Genomic DNA, 14,657 nt, shown 5'->3' on the forward strand with positions numbered 1-14,657 from the left:
AAAAGCAGGGATTACTGGGTCTATCATATTTGGGGGCACCCAATTATATTTAGAGTCAGGCTCTCCACGCCTGGCTTTGCCAGATGGACCCTGGCCATCATCGTCTTCCTCTGACTCGTCATTATCTGACGCACAGCAGGATTCCTCAGATATTGGATCAATATCTGATGCAGTCAGAGTGGCCTCGGCGTCTGACGCCGTCAGAGTGGCCTCGGCGTCTGACGCGGTCAGAGTGGCATCGTCATCAGACTGAGTGAGGCAGTCATGAGCCTCCTCAGCGCTGAAGACATGTTGCGCCATTGTACCTACCTGGCCAATTTCTAAAACACTACACTATCCCCAATATATAATGTGGTTTTGCACTAAGCACTGCAGCTCTGCAAAACGAACTCTCTCTGTCTCTATCTCTCTCTCTCTCTCTCTCCCCCAGTGTCGCACATCCGGCAGTAATGTCACTGACCCGGATGTGGTTCAGTCCCCCAAGGCTAATGACACACCAAGTTGTTACAGGGGATCGGGCTGCAGGGGGGGGTCCAGGCTGTCAAACGACAGCCTGTTCTCCCGTGCAGCGGCAGGGATGTGTTCCTGACGCTGCACGAAAGGCTAGACGTCCCGGTACGTCTATAGGGGATTGAAGGGGTTAATTTGAAGAAAGTATTTGAAAAAAAAAATATACACTGTTTATTATTCCTCAATACCATACTTTTGGTATTACTGGCGTTTAAAGTCTCCTGATGTCCTTTTCTAGTGGGTCATGTTGGCAGTGTAAAGTATGCTCTAGTTTATGGTAGTACATGTCAAATGTCAGAGTAAGCCAAGCCAAGGGTTAGTACTGGTCAGATGCTCAGCAACGTAGGCAGGTTATTCAAATAGAGGTAGGAGCGGGAATAGATGCAGGAGAGTCGACATAAGCAGGCAAGAAAGACGGACTTATTCCTCCATTAGTCCTCCCTTGCGTGGCAAAATGTGATGACCTTCAAAAAGAACTTGAAAGAGATTATTTGCTGTGTATGTTAAACAGGGTCAATTATTTGCAAATCTATGGGTCTTTTTTGGTTGCTCACAGCTCTAAACCTTCATAAGCCGACAAGGTTGGCCCAAGTATGTGTAGCATCCTATGCAATGATTCCTGTGCTCTATCCTGCATGCATTTGTTTAAAAAACCAGACAACTTTGTCACAGTACCCTAGACACATATTTAGTTTGCATATATAATAGGGGAGTCATTTATGCGTCTGCTGTTATAATGTTTGACATGAGTGTATAACCATAATGCACTATTCAAGGTCTTATTACGTGTTGAGCTCAGTGTATTATGAATGCATGCTATCTACAATACGTTCCCTGGCACAAATGAAAATTGTAAATCTGGAAAGCACAATCAATGGAACAAATTAATTCTGTGTGTACTTACTTGAGGTAGAAGCTAGAGCGCTGCAGCTGCAGCTAAGCTCCTGCTTTGTGATCCGAGCATTCTTGGATTGATTAGTATGTGCATAGAGAACAGACCATTGCTTGTGGTAAGGCGGCAGTAAAGTATTAGTAAATACAAAACCATTGCTCTTAACTCTAGACATCTAAAATTCCCCTTAGGGTTGGATTTATTCACTAAAGGTAGATTTGGCGTTGCATTATGAAAGCCTAACACTGGCCGGTTTCTCCAGCAGAAGGGCTGAGCTGGTCCTGAAGTAGAGTAGCGGTTGAGTTTGTTGAATGAGTCCAGCACACTTATTCTCTACATTCAGTTCGACCGCAAACAACAGGCTCCGATAAGACACAAAACCTACGGTCGGAAATGCCCTCGCCATATCAGGACATAATATCGTTTTGTCTGGTAGCCAGAAAGACACTTTTGTTTTGTGGTTGTATTCTATGCAAAAGATGAGGAAACACTGCTCATAAGTTCCCACTACACAGGATGGGACAGCAGGCACAATTCTGTAAAATCTGGAACGTTTGGGACGCATGAGTTATCTATATGTCAAAAAGCCTCCTGAAAAGTCTTACAATCTTACCCATTAGCCACACAATAGCTAATAGGGCATCCCAGTATGCCATAGGTTTCAAATGTTCCGTCTTTGGGACCTAAATCCCTCAGTCCTATTTCTTCCCGAGGTCCCTTTTTCTAGGAGTTCATAATGTTTGCTGGGTATAAAAAGTAATAATGTGAATATAAACAAAGGATATGTTTAAAAAAAAAATTATACCTACACAACACGTTAGTAGTCTAAATAAATTAGCCTACTGCAGTGTGCATATTAATATAGCTATCAGTAGCATAACCAGATGTTACTATAGCGCCCACATCCTGGTGAATCACAACCACCGGCAAAATGGCCGCCCATCTCCTGGATAGCGACAAACCCTGGTTTTCTCTAGTGTTTGAAGATCGACGATACTCTGGTTCTAACGTCAGGAAAACAAAACCACTTTACTCTTAGAACTAGTGGGGCGTCGCTTCCGCAGTGCCGACACTGATTGGCTAATGTTGCTAGTTAACTTTCTTATATCGTACGCTATTGGTTTATATTAGCGAGCCCCTTTAGACAGTTCACTATGATTGGCTAGTTTTCCCATAGTAGACATGGCGGCCCCGTCTCTGACTAGCAGTGTCTTCCTCTTCCCTTACGGTCAGTGCGGTGCTGTGGCTGCTGCAGGAGTTTCGCTTCCTGCACCTCGCCATGATGAACAAATGAACTCGCGGGGAATGAAACTTAAATTTCATAAAGGAGAGAAAGTACTCTGCTTTGAACCAGATCCCACCAAGGCCAAAGTGCTGTACGATGCTAAGGTGTGTGTATTAGTGAGGAGAGGGGAAGGGGTGCTTGAAATGTTGATTGTGGGCTCCATCCTTAAGTAGCCTCTGGAGATGGATGGACAACTGATTTAAATGGTCAGGCTTCGCTTCTGCACGTAGACTATTTTAGTCAGTTATTGTATACCGAGGTGTGTGTGTGTGTACAGTGTGTGTGTGTATGTATGGATGGATGTGCACGTGTGTGTGTGTGTGTGTTGTTTAGGGGCATTCTCATTTATTAACTTGTTTAAACAGGGCTCTTCTTGTGCTGTAAGTCCAAATTATTAGGTTATCCACAGCTTGTTATATCCTGTTTACCCATAGTACAGTGCTGTGCAATATGATGGCGGTATCAAAATCAATAATACTTTGATGCAATGGGTTCTTCATTAAAGAAGAATGGATTCGAGAGAGGACTATCCTAGACTAAAATACGGCAATGTCTGGTTCCAAAACAATTTAAAAAAATAATTTTTCTTATTTGAGCCTGAAAGTTTCCCTAACATCCCTCATCTGTATTGCGTAGGTGATGCACAGGTACCTTTCTGCTCTAACCTATACATCATGAATCACCCATTACACGTTTAAGCAGAACAAATCAATGTATATGACTTTCTCATTGTATAAAGGATTTTAGATCATTTGTTTAAAGAAAGAGAATCAATCAGCATCTTTCTTTTTTTTTTCTGTTTAAACGTAATTGGCTTCAGATGCAATTACTTTTACTATCTAGCAAAACAATGTGAATGTGCTACAGTAGGCGCTAACATGCATGTGTATATGTATATATGTATATATATATATATATATATATATATATATATATATATATATATATATATATACATTTCATTGTATTTCTTTACAGGTTGTCGATGTAGTTGTTAACAAAGATGACAAAGGCAGGAAGACCCCAGAATATCTGATCCATTTTAATGGTTGGAACAGAAGGTAAAATATTTTGTTCTTTTGTCCATAAATGCATTTGATTGTTTTATGAAAAGTAGCTTATAACACCTGGATGACATAGATGGACCGTAAGAATTGGCTGCACAGTTCCGATGCTTCTTCCCTTACCCCCACACTAGGAGTGTTCACAACGTATGTGTCCAAACGTACCTTTACTATACTTATACCTTTACTTGATGTCATGAGGACCAATAGTGATTCTCTTTGGCTCTGCAGGGCCGTGGCACGTTTCCAAAATTTGTAGTTGGTTCTTGGATGCTTTGGTTAACAAAAAAAGGCTTAAAAGCCTCGGGGGGTAGTTAAAGAGAATTGTGTTGGGGAAGTGCACATCTCTACCTTGTAGTGTTCAGTCTCACTGCTTTTTTTTTTTTTTTTTGAGAGGGGGGGTATTTTTTGGGGAGGGACGGTAGGTGTGCGACCCTTGGTCAGGCTTAGGGCAGCACACCTTAAAAATATGTCACTGCCTAAATATATATCTGTATATTTGAATGTGGTAGTCGTAGGTAATTTCTTCAGTGTGACAACTCCCGCAAGACTTCACGTGACTTACGGAGGCCCTTTCAAGCTGCGAGTGTCTTTGTAGTTATCAAGAAACTACATTGGAAGAGCGTATCATTCCTTACGGATAAGGTAGATGTCTGAGTGATGCTTTGGTTTACGTTTATTCCTTTGTTTCCCTTTGCAACCTTAGCTGGGATAGATGGGCAGCAGAAGACCATGTTCTTCGTGATACCGATGAGAACCGGAGATTACAGCGAAAGTTGGCAAGAAAAGCAGTGGCTCGCATGTAAGAAACACGTCTGCTAAATAGATGCTCGCTTGAGAAGAAAAGGCAAATGCTTGTGCTGCTGCTTTAGACTGTGATTGTCGCTCTTTGCTTTACTGCTTTGCCTTGCGACCTGTTGCCATCTCTTTTTGTTTGTCCTTTTACATAGGTCCTATAATATGATCATGTTAACCAGCTAGTGTACACATGAAAAACACTTCATTTTAAATGGACACGATACCTGCTTCTTGATCTTCTATGAATGAATGTGTAGCTGTGATTTTAATGAGTGGATCTTTTACCTCACCAATCGGGGCTGATGGCTGTCCTCCTTTCCCCTTCTGCTAATTCAAAATCCGCGAATTGGAAAGCCCAAATAGAATTGAAGATTTATATTAGAATCTAAAATTCAAGCTTCACAACCCTTATTTTTGCCTGTTGACAACTTTAAACGGTACACAGTTATTGCATACAATAGCTACGTTTTAGCTTTAACTTTTTTTTTCTTTTTCTTGCAAGCATTCATGCGTGCAAATGCATCGGGGGGGGGGGTTCATCAGTATACTCTGTATGCATTTGCTCGTTGGCGGCTCTAAACTCTCACTGTAAATATTGGGAGTGATATAGTGAAACATTTATTTGTGATATTTCTTGTGTTTTCAATTTTCCATCTGTTGAAGACCTTCAGTATTACAATGGCTTCTGTTTTGTTTTTGTTTTTTTCTTTGTTTTTTTGTTATCCTTGGCATGCAAATAAACGTACCGGCATTTGTGTTTGTAGGAGAAGAAAGGGACGGAAGAAGCGGCGGTGTCGGTTGCCGGGAGTGGATTCTGTTTTAAAAAATGAAAAGGAGGACAACGATGAAAGCTGTGAGTCACGGCTTATCTGTATTTCTGTCCAGCTGACACACACGGATGTTTACTCTGAGCGTAGTGTATATCTGAACGTTATCGCCTTTTATGCAGCACCAACAATTTACACGGATCGCAGGACATTTAAAACAGGGACTGACGGACGAACTGATACATTGGCTAAAGAGGGACTTGCTTACAATCAAGAGCAGTGATTGCCAACCTATGGCATGCGTGCCACAATGGGGCCTCTTTTGTGGCACTAAATTGGCTCAAAATAAGTTCACCATCACTCCTCTAGAGGAACATTGTGTGGTACTGTGACATGGCTTCTTGTGGGTACTAAATTATAACGTAACATAGGTGTTAGCAAACACTCATGAGTAATCTGTGACGGTTTTGTTTCCCCTTTAATTGTTTTAAATATTATTGTAAAGCTCCGGGGATAACCAAGCAACCTTCTACTGTATTTTGAAAAAGAAGAACGTTGAAAGAACTACTTGAAATGTCTATAGTTGTTTTAAACTTGCCTGGACCAGGGCCAAAATATTTGTTGAAAATCTAAAAAAAGCTCAAATGTGTTTTACAAATATTTAAGGTAACACGTTACTATATTTATCTTGTAGCATTAAGTAGTTCATCAGAGGACAGTGAGGAAGGAACCGATGAAGAAATAAAAAGTGAAGAAAGTGACTTTGAAGACAAAACAGAAATGGTATTTCATTTTAAAATCCTTTGGGTATAATGTGACTACGTGTTTTAATTGCTATTTTTTTAGTATAATTATTGTTTTATCAAATATATGCCAGAAGTTTGCAGGGAAATGTAATATGTAACTGTCAATTTCTGACACAGCAGTGTTACTACTTAAAATAATGTATCGCAATGGAAACCCACACATGAGGGCACCAGATGAACACGTCAAGGGGATAATTAAGTCCTGTAGTTCACGGTTTAAACAATATTTGTCATACCGTTTCTACCGTTTTTAATTGCAGATATCTGTGTTATTTTGCCGCCTCTTGTTACATTGAAATTAAAATGTATAAAACGTATGTCGCACGCCAGTAAATGTCACATGTAAAAATTGTACTTTCCTGGAGTTTGCCATCATGCACTCCCACGAAATGCTGTATGTACATACCATGACCTTTGGTTTGCCTTTAGGTTTTGCATCAGTAGCTGGTGCTACATTTTATGAGAGTGGATATGTAGGCAAATTATGTGTTTTATGTTTTTAGAAAGAAGAACAAGATAACCACTCAAAACGTGATATGGATGAAAAATCTATTGTCATCGAGATTCCTGATGTTTTGAAGAAGAAACTTGAAGAAGATTGCTACTACATTAACAAGAGAAAACGGGTACGTTATTTCTTCGGCTTATTTTTACAACACATGTCTGGTCCTTGATTTAGTAAATTGTTCGTACTACTAAATCAGAAATACATTTTGTTTCTTTTTTTTTTTTTTCCCAGCTGGTAAAACTGCCATGTCAGACCAACATAATTACCATTCTCGAATCTTACGTCAAACACTTTGCCATCAATGCAGCGTTTTCCGCAAATGAAAGATTCAGACATCACCAGACATCTGCAAATGTCAACATGAATCTTCACTATGTGCCGCCTGAGAAAAAGTATGATACATCTTTATTTATTTAACATATTTATAGCTGGGGGGTATGCCATATTAGGTTATTTTTGTGAACAAGGTCATTTCCTTTCATTGGTTTTAATCAGTAAACTAGATCTGCATGATCATGATACGTCTTGTTGTTGTTTCTCTGAATTCTTCACTTTAGTGTTGAACTTTGTAAAGAGATGGTGGATGGCTTAAGGATAATGTTTGACTACACCTTGCCTCTTATACTTCTCTATCCATACGAGCAAGCTCAGTTTAAGAAAGTGACATCAACAAAGTTCTTTCTTCCTATCAAAGAAACTGCATCTTTTAGCAACAGGTGTGTATTGTTTGTGTTTAAATCAGTTCCCCTTTGCTATAAATCACTGTTGTGTTTTGTTTCATTTTTTAATTTTTTTTTGCTTTTCTCTAGAAATCAAGAAGAGGTATCTCCAAGCCCACCGCTTTTAAATCCGCCAACTCCACAATCAACAGACAGTCAGCAAACAGGAGAGCCAGCTACACCTAAAAGACGAAGAACAGAGTCTGATCTCCTGCAGTCCTTGAGGCGCTCCACACGTCACAGCACCAGCTGTGATCGACTATCTGAAAGCAGTTCTTCTCCACAACCCAAGCGAAGGCATCCAGAGACACCGACCTCAATGCCAAAATTATTTTTACACTTGGAGAAGAGTAGGTTGTCTTGTGAACATTTACAGAGGCTCAACAGCTCAACTGCTGGGCGGGGGTTATGTGTTATGAATAGAGCAGTTGGCAACTTGCAATTCCACAAAACATGACTGTACAAAATAAAAAAAGAATAACAAAATCACAATTTGCGTGGGTCATTTAAGTAAGTAATTTAAATAATTACTGGTGAATTATATCTGTGGTAGACCTCAGACACAGCCGTGTTGCTGGTTCTATCATCATGAGAACTCAGGGGTGGTGGCAAGATTAAAGTGCTGGGCTTCAAAAAGCACTTTCTCCCTCTATTGTTTTTATCCCCCCCTCTCTTCATTTACTTTAAATTAGATTTGTGTCTTAATTCTTTAAACTCACACTTGTTTTCTATATGTTTCATCAAAATGTATTGACTGCATTTCTTGTGTTTCAGAAACTCCTGTTCATAGTGGATCCTCATCACCCATTACTTTAACTCCTAGTAAAGAAGGAAGCTCTGTGTTTTCTGCATTTGAAGGTCGTCGAAATAATGAGCTGAATGAGGTAGGTGAATTTTATTTTTTTAATTCGGTGCATCAGTACAGGGGTTAGTGTTTGTATTTATTTATTTCATTCATTCTATATAAGCAAGTAAGTAAGTAAGTACATCATTCCAAATCTGCACCCTTGTAGAGAAGGTCCAAAGGAAATAAGAAGGGCAGTTTGCTCAACATTGCTGCCACCTTGTGTTGTACACGGAACGCCACAAGCAGACATTGCTGTGCATTTACCATGTTTACTTTTAACATAATATTCAATTTAGATCTGTTTTAGTGGTTGGTTGTTGAGGTAGGTTTATATATCTTTTCATATTTCTGATAAATGCCCAGTTGTATTTTTGAAATACCTGTGTTTGTTGTCACATTGTGGAATGTGTTGGGGATTTCTGGGTAATGGTGAGATTATTTAATATGTATTTTTCCAACTTAAGCTTCATTACATTACATACATACACACTTTATTTTTTTTTGGTTTTTTTGCCTCTGCATGTGCGTTTTTATGTACAAACGTGTCTATAGTTTTTTTTTTTCTTCATGACAATAACGAAGTACAGTTGCAACATTGTACACTACAGATATGTACAAGGACAAAGTTGATTTTGCATCTTGAAAAACTGTATGTATATATATCTATCTATATATATATATATATATATATATATATATCTCACATAACATCTGAGGTCATTAAAGTCGAATTAACATTCTATGTGCACAAACATAAAGCCAAAATGAGCAAAACTGACATGGGTTTATATTGAAAAAGCACTATTTTGATGATTAAAAACTCTAGTTATATTAAAACGACAGATCATGTTCTCAGAATTGCATTGTGTGCAATCTAATGGATTCCTTTTTCCTTCTGTAGGTGTTGTCTTGGAAACTAATGCCAGAAAATTATCCTTCAAGTGATCAGCCACCTCCTCCGTCTTATATTTACGGATCACAACATCTGCTTCGATTGTTTGGTTAGAAATATTTTATTCCAGCTGAAATAATTAGTGGGGTTTTTTTTAATGTTAAGTAGTTTTAATAAGATTACAGAACACTAAAGTACTTCATTTGGAAACGCATATCAACATACATATGTATACACGTGTGTGCTGGTAGAAAGCGCACCTCCTTGTAGAACTGATAAACTTATTATAGATGACATTTGATACTTTTAAATGTAACAAAGTAGACCTTGCTTTTATTGTTATTTTGTAGGTTTTGTTCCCCAATCTGTTCTTACACAGCTGAAGATTACTGCTTTTCATTAGACTGCCTTTTTTTTTTTTTTTTTCTCTCAAATATGTTATCTAAATATTTAATGCCGTATAACATACTAATATTTATCAAAAGTGATCACATTTAATATCCCCATTGTAGTCAGATCAAGAGTATAGGGCAGACTTAATATAATTAGAGGGGTGAGATATGGTTATAACAATGAGTGATGTATGGTAAAGAGAAATCAATTTGGATGTGTAGTCAAGGAGGAATGAAGTAGTATCTCTGAAAGGAAATGTATGATGAGACCTAAACATGATCTCATAACTTTGTTTTATTGATCTGCTTGATTTACAGTGAAGCTTCCAGAAATTATGGGGAAGATGTTCTTTACGGAGAAAAACCTGAAAGCTTTGTTGAAGCACTTTGAGCTGTTTCTAAGGTGATGCGATTATCTTATGATGATGTAGGCTTCTTCATATTATAAAGATGGTATAAGACATATGGTGTATTGTATACAATTTAGACTTAACATTGATGAATACATTTTTATTTTTTTTTACACATACGTTTACCTGTGCGATGTGGATTAATATAAACCCCATATCAACTGATGGATTTACATTATTTACACATCCCCTATTAAGTTACATCTTTGTTTGGTTGCTTAATGGAAAATTGATTTGGAAATTTGGGGAATTGGCTTAACTCAAATGTACATAAGTTTTTTTTTTTTGGTTTCTTTTTGTATAGTCACTTTGTATTTTTTTTAAACAATGCTTAAAAATAATTATAGTAATAAGTATGCTAATCTAATTTGGACATTTACCAGTAATCTGTAGAAGACTAAAAAGACCTGTGTCGGTGGCTACATATGTAAGTCGCTGGATAAAATAATGTTTAACAAAAATCAGTTAGTAGTGCAATATTGAAAATATTTTTGTTTTCATTACAGATTCCTTGCAGAGTACCATGAGGATTTCTTTCCAGAGTCTGCATATGTTGCTGCATGTGAGGCCTACTACAGCACCAAAAACCCACGTGCAATTTACTGAACTTATTCACTATCAATTTTATAAAAATTTATTTGTGTACCTATTGCGTGCTACCTGTTCTGCGTACATCTTCAGAAATATGTTGCTCCCCCAAATGAATTTCTAAGAACAGGATAAAGAAACAGATGTTAAAACAAGACGAGTAAAATATTTTTACGAAGTAAAATATATCAACTGCACAAAGTTACATTCCCCATTGATTTTTTTTTTTTTTTTGTTTGTTTAAATGGAGCTTGGTTCCACTATTAAATGTGTGCTAATTTAATTATTTCTGGTGTATTTTGTTTTCTTAAGTGAAAAAAACCGAAATTGGTCTATTCCTTTTGGGGTATTTTTTTTCCATTAAGTTGTAATATTTTGTCTTACTCAGGCAAAATTTAAAAACTTGTGTGACTCTTAAGAGAACATCAAATCCAATCCCCTGTCACCTTAAATTTATCATCCCTGGGGGATTATGAACCTTTCAAAATGTCTCGCTATAAGGTATTTGGGAATCCACAAATAGTTTTTTGTAAAACAATGTTTTTCTATTAATGCAACAGAACAACCCTAGTGCTGCATTTTAATACTTACCAACTCTATGATCCTCAATAACAATATTACATGGAGACTTCACCCAGGAAGGGCTGGAAGAACAAACCCTTTTAACCCCTTCGTGACAAATGCTGATTTTACTTTTTGTACCCTTTGTGACAATGGCCGTTTTAAAATTTCTGCGCTGCTCGTGTTTAGTTGTTATTTTCTTCTTTCCCGTTTACTGAACCCACACACATTAGATATTGTTTTTTTCAGGACAAGAAGGGCTTTCCTTAGATGACATTGTTTTGATTGTATCATATTATTTACTATTAAAAAAAGTATAAAATATGGTGAAAAATTTAGAAAAAAATGACTGTTTCTAACTTTTAGTTGAAAAATCTTTTACTCATCTATAAAAGGTAATAAAAAAACCTGCTAAATTCTACTATTTGTCCTGAGTTTAGAAATACCCAATGTTTTTTTGCTTTTTTCTGCACGTTATGGAGCAATAAGTACAGGTAGCGTTTTGCTATTTCAAAGCCATTTTTTCCAAATCTGGTAATTCTTCCCCCCATGTGCCATTTCGGGTATCTTTGAAGCCGGCCAATGCAATTTACCCCATCAAATCATATATTTTTGAAAACTAGACAGCCCAGGGTATTCCAAATGCTGGTATTTTAACCCTTTCCAAGCACTTATTCTACCATCAGCCTTTGTCAAACTTTATGGTAGTAATTTTTTTGCATTTGTTTTTTCACACACATTTTACTTTAGGTATGAATAAACAAGTTCTGGTATATGTCACTATCAAAAAATACCCCAATATGTGTTTAGCAACATCTCCTGAGTACAGCGATACCTCACATGAATGATTTTGCCTGGCTGTTTGGGGGCAAAAGGGCCACATTTGAGGCATGCACATTTTTCCATGTTGAACTTAGGGCATGGGCAGTGGATCCCCAAATGCCAATTTGGTATATCTTTGAGCTGGGCCATTTCAGTGTGCCCAATAAAGCTATATATTTTTGAAAACTAGACACCCCAGGGTATTTCAAATGCTAGTATTTTAACTTTTCCATGCACCATATCTACCACCAGTCTTTGTCAAACTTTGTGATAGTCATTTTTTTGCATTTGTTTTGTCACGCACATTTTACTTCAGGTATGAATTAAAAAGTTCTTGTATATGTCACTATCACAAAACAACCCAATATGTGTTCAGCAACATCTCCTGAGCGCAGTGATACCCCACATGAATGAGTTTGCCTGGCTGTTCGGGGGCAAAAGGGCCACATTTGGGGCATGCACATTTTTCAATGTTGAACTTTGGCATTTGGGGATCCACTGCCCATGCCCTATTTGGTACATCTTTGAGCCGGGCCATTTCAGTGTGCCCAACAAAACCATATATTTTTGAAAACTAGACACCCCAGGGTATTTTAAATGCTGGTATTTTAACTCTTTGCATGCACACATTTTACCACCAGCATTTTTTCAAAGTTTGCAGTAGTATTTTTGTGTGTGTATTTTTCCCACACACACCTACTTTATGTATGAATTTACAGCTCCTGGTATATGCCGCCCCAATATGTGTTCAGCAACATCTCCTGAGTACAGTGATACCCCACATGCATGGGTTTGTCATATTTGGGGGGAACTAAAAGGCCACATTTGGTACGTGTGCATTTTTCTAATTGGAAATTAGATGTGTGGCCATCCTTCCCCCCGTGTTAATTGGGACCTTGTTGAACCCGGCCAATTCAATTTACCCCATCAAATCATACATTTTTTAAAAGTAGACACCCCATGGGCATTTATTATGCCAGGATTTTAACTCTTTCAATGCGAGAATTGTTTTAAACTAATATGCTAATTTTAGGACTTGCTCACAAAAATATTTTTTTATATATATATATTTTTTTTTTGCCTTTTTTTTTTATTTTTTTCAACTTGAAGGTTCCCCTGATAGTGACATCAGTGGGAAATTATTTTTACATTTTACTGGTTTTTTACTATTTTTTTCTAATTATTTTTATTTTATTTTTAATTTATTTTTTCTAATCACACTGTGATTAGAAAGCTGAGCTCCATTGACTTGCATGGTTGAATGCAGTACCTATATTCAACCTGCAAGTGGAGCCAGAGTTCTCTAGAGGGTCTGGAGACCGTCTAGCGAACTTTTTAGACTTTATTGTTTTTTTTTCCCGGGCCGCCGCCATCTTGCTGATGGCGAAAATCACCGGCAGCTGCGGCTGTGACCGCTCTCCGGAGCGGTCACAGTCCATCCCCAGGTAAGTGTTTGGTGTTGGTGGATGCCTCCTGATCGAGGCATTCCAGCGACACTATTTAAAACGGGCGTCCGCCGCCATACAATGTATGGCGGATGTTGACGCCCGGGGAGGGGCCAGAGATGGTCCAGGTCGAGGCATTACAGCAACGCCGTTTCGGTGCGGAAAGCGAAAATAGATCGCTTTCTGCACCCGTTTAAAGACGTGCCGGTCCTGGCACGTCATTTGTCGTTATCGACTTGAATTTCCGTGACGTGCCCGGACCGGCAATTGTCATCAAGGGGTTAAAATACACCTGCCTCAATCATCAGATAATGCCACTAACAAGGCACTAAACATCTCTTACAACCACCCAATAAGATCTCTGCTCTTTCATGTTCTAGACCTGAAGTTTTGGCAGATCAGAGTCTCCATTTCATTTCCTGGGGGATATCTGAACTCTAGGCTATGGTTGAACAATTTAGGAGTCTGCTTTGAGCACTTCAGTCTTTTTCATCTCCTAAAGATTTTTTTTAAACAACCTCCTTTTTTTCCTTCTAGTAGAGGAAGTAATTAAGCTGGTTTCTGCTATTTCTTCTGTTATCATCTTAGGTTCTTCCACAGCAAGAAGTCTGCATTTATTTTACCTTCCTTTAAGGGAATACAGGGCTTCCTCATCAATGATTTTGGAAGAATAGGAATACAACTAGAAACCTCCTGAACGGATGCTGAATATATTGAAAAGGAGTAAAAACCTATCTCTTTTAATGAAAAAGATACAGCCCGTAAGGTGTCAACTGTAGCCAAGGCAACCAGGAAGACCATGATGTCCATAGAAGATGCCATGGGTTATAGAGCAGAAAGTGTCTAAAGGAAAGTAATGGATTCTGCAACTACCAGTTTAAGACCTGGCATAACTTCAGTGCCTAGGTTTAAGGCCTGGCTTCTTCAGGTTGGTTAAGATCTTGCAGCAGGTCCTGATTGGGTTTGCAATATCACTATTAGGGTAGTGGTTGATTTTCTAGCTTCAGGCCTGATTAGCTAACTCTCCATACAAGTCCCATCTCTGTTGCATGCCTTTTGTGTGTAGTAGTCTCTGGGGCTGATCTTGAGTCTCCTTGAAAAAGCTACTGTCTTAAATGTGCTATCTTTACCTCCAGAATTTATTCCTAAGGTGTTTTCAGACTTTAATAAAAGACAAGATAATGTTCTTTTCTGTTTTCTGTGTAAAAAAACAAAAACAAAACTCCTTACACACCCAGGACAAGAAGAGGTGTTTGGAGATATGTATTCAAGACTAAATCTTGGAAAATCTTTTAACCTACTTGTATCATTTGAAAGTCACAGAAGAGGGCAGAAGATTTTTAGATCTATG

General features: G+C 38.1%; 1 protein-coding gene across 2 annotated transcripts; it reads left to right on the forward strand.

Moving 5' to 3' along the window:
• Nucleotides 1-2,692: 2,692 nt before the first annotated feature.
• Nucleotides 2,693-10,496, forward strand: LOC149289291 (MSL complex subunit 3-like). 2 transcript variants are annotated; one of them, XM_089490938.1, is made up of 13 exons: nucleotides 2,693-2,791; nucleotides 3,666-3,748; nucleotides 4,458-4,553; nucleotides 5,314-5,420; nucleotides 6,011-6,099; nucleotides 6,626-6,748; nucleotides 6,862-7,022; nucleotides 7,188-7,346; nucleotides 7,440-7,699; nucleotides 8,124-8,233; nucleotides 9,098-9,197; nucleotides 9,799-9,883; nucleotides 10,397-10,496. In XM_089490938.1, the coding sequence occupies exons 1-13, from the start codon at nucleotides 2,693-2,695 to the stop codon at nucleotides 10,494-10,496; spliced, it is 1,572 nt and encodes a 523-aa protein (XP_089347064.1). The 2 variants fall into 2 exon arrangements, with proteins under 2 accessions (XP_089347064.1, XP_089347065.1); XM_089490939.1 differs by having other exon boundaries at nucleotides 5,314-5,402.
• The last annotated feature ends 4,161 nt before the right edge of the window (nucleotides 10,497-14,657 follow it).

This window comes from Sceloporus occidentalis, unplaced genomic scaffold (genome assembly GCF_023333645.1).
Source record: "Sceloporus occidentalis isolate IW3139 unplaced genomic scaffold, rSceOcc1.0.p SCAF_47, whole genome shotgun sequence".
In the NCBI taxonomy this organism is placed as follows: domain Eukaryota; kingdom Metazoa; phylum Chordata; class Lepidosauria; order Squamata; family Phrynosomatidae; genus Sceloporus; species Sceloporus occidentalis.

Bases quoted from the DNA above. Each gene is read 5' to 3' on its own strand.
- LOC149289291 (XM_089490938.1), top strand. From the start codon at position 2,693: ATGAACTCGCGGGGAATGAAACTTAAATTTCATAAAGGAGAGAAAGTA. The intron at 7,347-7,439 runs GTGTGTATTGTT...GCTTTTCTCTAG, and splicing joins ACTGCATCTTTTAGCAACAG to AAATCAAGAAGAGGTATCTC. The intron at 7,700-8,123 runs GTAGGTTGTCTT...CTTGTGTTTCAG, and splicing joins ATTTTTACACTTGGAGAAGA to AAACTCCTGTTCATAGTGGA.